Genomic DNA, 7,278 nt, shown 5'->3' on the forward strand with positions numbered 1-7,278 from the left:
GATTGGTTAATGTATTTTATCAAGCTAACCAAAAATTCATGGTTTTTAAAAAAAATGCAGATCAGATGTTAATTCTAAATTCACACTTTAGACAAGATTATTATTGCAACTCCAAAGAAAATGGGAGAATAAAAAGGGAAAGGGAAAAGAAACAGTAGTAATCTCTAAAATCTTGTTATTTGTCTAATAGACCATTTAGATTGCCTGAACCACTTGCTTCAGAGAAGAAAAGTTTGAGAATATGGAATGAGCCCTTCCAAAGTCCCAGCTCATCACATGATGTGCTTAGTGGCAGAACATCACAATGTCTTGCTTGGTAAGCTGTCAGGTGTCTGCCTATTTCAGCCTCTATAAGTATTTTCAAATGACAGCTGAAATTGCAATAGTGATCACAGAGTTCCCTACATCTAGCTGTGCTTTACTGATGTCCCACAGGAATGAGCATAGACGGAAAATTCTACATCACTCTTGACATCGCCAGGGCTTCTCTCCAGTGTGGATTCGCTGATGTACAATGAAGTGTGAGCTCTGCCGGAAAGCTTTTCCACACACATCTCATTCATAGGCCTTCTCTCCAGTGTGGATTCTTCAGTGTCCCAGAAGATGTGAGCTATAGCTGAAAGCTTTCCCACACACATCACACTCATAGGGCCTCTCTTCACTGTGTATTCACTGGTGTCCAGCAAGAGCTGAACTATGACTGAAAGCCTTTCCACACTCATCACATTCATATGGTTTCTCCCCACTGTGGATTCTCTGGTGATGGAAGAGGCCTGAACTCTGACTGAAGCTTTTCCCACACTCACTACACTGGTATGGCTTCTCTCCAGTATGGACTCTCTGATGTTGTATCAGATGTGAGCTCAGAGAGAAAGCTTTCCCGCAGTCATTACACTGGTATGGTTTCGCTCCTGTGTGGGTCCTTTGGTGTTGAATAAGGCCTGAGCTGTAATGAAAAGCTTTCACACTCATTACATTGGAACGGTTTTTCTCCAGTGTGGGTCCTTTGATGCTGAACAAGGTGTAAACTGTAATAAAAGGCTTTTCTACACTCATCACACTGATACAGTTTTAATTGGCTATGTATTCTCTGATGGTCAGTAAGTTGTGAGCTCTGAATGAAAGTTTTGCCACATACATTACATGAACAGGGTCTCTCTTCAGCGTGGATTCTTTTATGTCTAATGAGGCTTGAGTTTTGAGTGAATCTTTTTCCACATTCATCACATTTATATCTTCTGTCATTTGAAGTGTTTCTCTGATATCTTTCTGTCCATCCTTCATGTTCTTGGGTTTCTCCACATTCAAGAGCCTCTCCATTGATTTGGTCTGATAACTTTTCTTGGGATTCCATATCTACAGTAAGCTCCTGCTTTTGAACCAATTCTTCTTTCTCAATTCGTATCACATCATCTGAAATAAAAAATACAGTATTCAAATGTCACTGAAATATACAGGAAATAAAATGAAACACTTATACTAGAAGTACACAGCTTCAGTATACCAACAAAATGGTTTTACAGCATTTGAGGAGGAAATTGGGAGATGGCAAAGGAAGAGAGGACTAACAGTGGCTGGACTGGGAGGGGGTGATTCAAGAAAAGAGTGGAGAAACAACAGGGAGGATTAAGAATGGTCCAATGAACAAGCATCATAAACAACAGAAGAAGACATAAGATAAGAATGGGTTCACCAGGAAGGCCAAAAGTTGAGTAGAGAGGGATGAAAGAACAGAAACTGTGGGAGGAACAAAACGAAAGAGGAAGCTGACAGTGGCAGGTACCAAGTTGGAGTCATGAAAGAGTTCTATGCAGGTTGCTCTGAAGGCCTCTGGGATCAGCCACAGAGAAGTATCACATTTGTAAACATTTGTAAACAAAGAGATTAGAGTCTAGACACATGGGGTAAAAGAGGATGTTCTTATGTGGGGACTGACAGAAATTGCTTTACCTCCCAGAGACATTACTACTCTTCTTGCAAAGAACACTGGAAATCTGTCAAACCTGAAGCTACATTCTGTGGGTCATTCGAGATTTCCCAGGAAACCAGTACTAGCACAGAGAAGGTTCTTTAGCAGACCCTAGACTCCCATCTGACCTCATCCAAGGAAAGCATGATTCCATAATTCCTCTTTCTTTCTTTCCTACAGAGGTTCCTTTGAGCAGAGTCCCGACACTCCCCACTCTTCCAGGGTGGGAGATGTGGCCACTTCCTCAATGATCAACAGTTTCTGAAAAAAAGTGAGATTGTCCCATTCAAGCTATGTTCTCCCTGAAGTAATCACATTTTTAGGACCCAGAGTAAAGGGTAGAATTTATAACCATGTAGAAATAATGCAGGGAAAAGTGGTTTGCTTTGTGTTATAAAAGATACTAAATGGGAGAAAAAAGGGAAAGACTACTATGGAGCCAGTTGAAGATCTAGGATGTAGGACAAGTCAGACCTAACTCTAAGCAGAAGCACTGGGCTGACTGTGCCAAAATGCGTTGCCTAAAGAGACTCTGGGATGAGGGGTGAGAAGGAGCCATGGTCAAACAGCACATTCCAGATCTCTGAGAGTGTGGATGAGGGAAGAAGCTCACTGGCAGTCTGCCTGAGAAAAGTGACAGCCACTTCTGGGTCCTGGAGCTCCCATTCTGTGAAGGGCAGAAACCCAGAGATAAGGCAGAGCTGAGAAAGAATGTTGCCAAGAGTGAGAGAAGCCTTTCCTCGGGGTTTCCTTTTAGGACAGGAACCTGCAATAATTTCCTCACCAAACCAGCTTGACACTATGGTAAAAAACCCTCATTGTTAGTGGTTTATATAAGGTTATCTTAAAGTATTTAGGTGCTTTAAAACTTTAATTTATGTTACAGTTACCTTAGATATATCTGTGTAGAATTTAAAGGCAAATTACACAAAGAGATGCATTTATGCAAGAACATAGTCTTTTAGAGGCATTAGCAAATAAAAAATGGCTACTGCAGATGGGTTACAAAACAGCATTGCACATATAATAGAACTAAAATCCGTATCAGCATGAGAAAAAAATTTATGGATTAATATAAAAAAGTACAGCATAGAAACTCAATTTCTAACTTTTTAAAAAGGTTGGGGGCTTCCCTGGTGGCACAGTGGTTGAGAATCTGCCTGCTAATGCAGGGGACACAGGTTCGAGCCCTGATCAGGGAAGATCTCACATGCCGCGGAGCAACTAGGCCCGTGAGCCACAACCACTGAGCCTGCACGTCTGGAGCTTGTGCTCCTCAACAAGAGAGGCTGCAACAGTGAGTCCCGCGCACCGCGATGAAGAGTGGCCCCCGCTCTCCGCAACTGGAGAAAGCCCTCGCACAGAAACGAAGACCCAAGACAGCCTAAAATAAATAAATAAATAAATTTTAAAAAGGCTAGGGAAAATGGTATACTTCTAGGCAGGATGGCGCCATGAGTTCACACTTCAGCTCTAAATACACTGATTAAAAAATGAAAATAAATCTAAAAACCCATCTGTGCTAAAAAGTAAGATAAACATCTCTGCGGACCAGAATGGAAACAAAAATACACAATGGTGGCTACAGTTGAAGCTGTGGGTCTGCTGGGCCCCAGAGAGTGACTGAAGTCTTAGTCCCAGAGGAAAATGGGGACCTAAAAGTACTTCCTGAAAGGAGGGAGTAGCATCAGCTCACTGCTTGATGCCAGAGGCTGGGTGGGACACGCAGGTACACACATATACAAGCACACAGACACATACAGAGAAAGATACAACTCTGACCAAGAACCATGTCAAGCCACCTGGAAGCCTGTGACTACACTGGTGATATTTGTGTATGACATGAAACAGGAGCCCTAAAACCTGCTTCCAGGGAGCCAGGTAACAGTAAAAACAGAATAGCTAAACATGGAAGCAGACGATGTTAAACAGATCAGAAAGAACTCAAAGTGAGCCTAGATATGAAAATTTCAGAATGAATGGAACACTAAGAAAGATGGTTCACAAAGTCAATTGGAACATGAATTCAATCCAGATGAAGTTATTTTCATCAAAAATCCTGAAAAATTAGTAGAATAAAGACACCTAAAAGAGCTAAATGATGACATACCATCCATGGCAAATAAGCATGGAATTATGAAATAAAATAAGCAAAAATGAAACAAAGATATGTGGTATAAAAACTTAATAGAAATTTTAGAAGTGGATAAACTAGAGACAGAATAAACCCAAAGATAACAGAAGAGGAATCCACTTGGATGTACCACAGAGAGACAAAGACATAAAATATGTGAAAAAGTGGCTAAATGAATAGATTGATAAGTAGGTTCTAATCAGTGTATTCTGGGAGCTCCAGAAGAAAATAATATAAGGAATTTTAAAAGCAGCACAATTTAAAGAATTAGTAGCTGAGAATTTTCCGAGAATTGAAGAAAAACATGAGATCTTAGAGCAAAAGAGCATTTTCAGATGAAGCAGGACAAACAAAAATAAAACCCTATCAGGACACACTTTTTAATGAAAATTCAGATCATAAAGGTTAAGAGTAAATCTAAAAGCCACTAATGGATAAAGATGGAATCTCTAAAAAATTTAAAAGGCAGTAAGACTGATAGTAACCTTTTAATAGCAAATAGAAGCTAGAAGACAGTGAAGTAGTATCTTCAAAATGCTGAGGAAGAAAAATTGTCAATTAGAATTTTACACTAGCTAAACCACGATTAAAAAGGAGGGAGGGCAAAATAAGGGTATTTTCCGACATGCAAAGACTAAGCCTACTACCCAAAGAATCTTGCTAAAATTATTTTAATTTTTGAATTTTATTTTATTTTATTTTTTATGCAGTAGGTTCTTATTAGTCATCCATTTTATACACATCAGTGTATACATGTCAATCCCAATCTCCCAATTCATCACACACACACACCCCATCACGGCTTTCCTCCCTTGGTGTCCATACGTTTGTTCTCTACATCTGCGTCTCTATTTTTGCCCTGCAAACAGGTTCATCTGTACCATTTTTCTAAGTTCCACATACATGCGTTAATATACAATATTTGTTTTTCTCTTTCTGACTTACTTCACTCTGTATGACAGTCTCTAGATCCATCCACGTCTCAACAAATGACTCAATAAAATGATTATTAAAGGATGAACTTCAACAAGAGTGAATCCAGAGGAAAGGTGCTGGCATACAAGAATGGTGCCTCAGAAATTGATAAAACATGTCAGAAAACTTAACTAACATCTTACTATTAAAGAAAATGTCCATTTCACATTTAAAAAAGAAACTGGTTCCTAAGAATGACCAACTGTAATCAATGGAAGGAGCTTCAGACAAGTGAAGTAGAAATACAGTATGCTAACTGCTGTGACAGAGGTATGCACAAGAGGTATCACATAACTCAAACATGTAGGAAAGTATCAAGAAAGGCTTCCTGAAGGAGGCGACAGCTGAGGTGAGTCTTGAAGAATAGCTCTGAGTTGGTCTGGCAGGCAAGTGGAGAAGGTATGGTCACAGGTGGTGTTTTATGAATCCAACAGGGTGGTGATGTGTGTGGCAGTGCAGTGAGGGTGGCTGGGAGAATGTTGAACATATTAGCAAAACCCAAATATGTCATGGGTCTGATAGGACAGGAAAGGAAAGAAGCACCAGGAGGAAAAAAATGGGCTAAATAACTAGAAATCTCCACTGAAGAACTGAAGAACAGGGTAGCAGGACAGAGAGAGCTAGAAGAGGAGGAAGTATGAGCAACAGCCTTCCTGATGTTCTCTGCCCAGTGAAATGCTACCCATTTTTTTTTATGACCCAGTTCAAATCCCAGCCATTCTGCTACCACCAGGGCCTGAAGAAGTAGATTTCTTCTCCTAAGAACCTGATCTCCAATTTGGCACATAATCATTCACTGTCTCAAATCAACAGCTATCTTTTTATGGATACTCAACCCCTTTAGGGCAGGGATCCTCAGAGAACCCAGAGCTAGGCTTACACACAGTGAAAGGTAAAGATTTACTGACTTCTTAACAGGACCCACAAAGCCCCCATTTTCTGGTTCCTGACCATCTTCTCTCTGCTACTCTGCCTGTCTCTCCACGTTCCAGTCACACTGGCCATCTTTCAAACCCACCAATTTCTTTCACACTTGTTTTTGCACATGCTCTTTTGGCCTGGAATGCTTTCCCCTCTATTATTCACTTGGTTAATTCCTACTCTACTTTTAGGATTCAGTTACCATGTTATTTCCTCAGAGACCTTCTCTGTCATCCCTCTCCCCCCATGTACAATCTATCATGGCATATTTATTTGTGTGGTTGTTTGTTTAATGCCTCTGTTGTCAGATTATTATAAGCTCCATGAAAACAAAGATCATGTCCACTTTGTTTATTACACCTAGTGCCTTGCACAGTGCCTGGCATATAATAAGTACTCAATATACATCTGCTGAATGATGAATGATTCTAAGGTCTCCAGGCGAGCCATATGACCTAAGTGTCAATACTAACCACAATCCTGTTGGTGTAGAGCGTCCTGAGATTCACCCTTAAGCTGGATCTCCATGGGTTGAGGCTGGAGATATGTTGCTTTCTTAGCTGGATCCAGAGGTACCGATGTCTCAAAAAGCCCTTCCTGTGCACAGGCCTGGGTTGAAACCTGAGGACAAGCAAGCTCATTTAGGCATCTGAAGGGCCAACAGAGTAAATGATACCCAGAGACCCCACAAAGGACCAGCTTGGAAGCTCACTCCCAACTATCCCTCCGCTGAGCATAGGGCCCTTTCCTACTTGTTGGCCTGATTCATCCAGCTCCCTCTCCAGACCTTCCAGCATAGCTACCGCCTCCTCCCCACTCTCTGGTTGAGGCTCCTGTACCCAGTCCTGGAGCTCCTCAGGCAGGATGGTCAGGAACTGCTCCAGCACCAGCAAGTCCAACATCTGCTCCTTGGTGTGTATCTCAGGCCTTAACCACTCACAGCGGAACACTGAGAGCTGGCTCAAGGCCTCATGGGGCCCAGGAGTCTCCTTGTAGCAGAAATGTTGGAAGCGCTGGCAGAATAACTCCTGGTTGTTTTGGCTGCTCCCTTTTGTGCCAGATCTCTGACCCACAGCAGGTCCTTTTTTTTTTTGCGGTACGTGGGCCTCTCACTGTTGTGGCCTCTCCCGTTGCGGAGCACAGGCTCCGGACGCGCAGGCTCAGCGGCCATGGCTCACGGGCCCAGCCGCTCCGTGGCATGTGGGATCCTCCCGGACGGGGGCACGAACCCGTGTCCCCCGCATTGGCAGGCGGACCCTCAACCACTGCGCCACCAGGG

General features: G+C 42.2%; 1 protein-coding gene across 1 annotated transcript; it reads right to left on the minus strand.

The window, feature by feature from the left end:
- Window positions 1-588: 588 nt before the first annotated feature.
- Window positions 589-6,901, minus strand: LOC103079459 (zinc finger and SCAN domain-containing protein 23-like). Its single transcript, XM_082930846.1, is given in 4 exon segments — window positions 589-941; window positions 1,192-1,413; window positions 6,473-6,620; window positions 6,752-6,901. Coding segments are annotated over 4 exon segments (873 nt in total).
- Window positions 6,902-7,278: the final 377 nt, after the last annotated feature.

The sequence above is a fragment of the Lipotes vexillifer genome, unplaced genomic scaffold, assembly GCF_000442215.2.
Source record: "Lipotes vexillifer unplaced genomic scaffold, Lipotes_vexillifer_v1.1 scaffold657, whole genome shotgun sequence".
NCBI classification, from domain to species: Eukaryota; Metazoa; Chordata; class Mammalia; order Artiodactyla; family Lipotidae; genus Lipotes; species Lipotes vexillifer.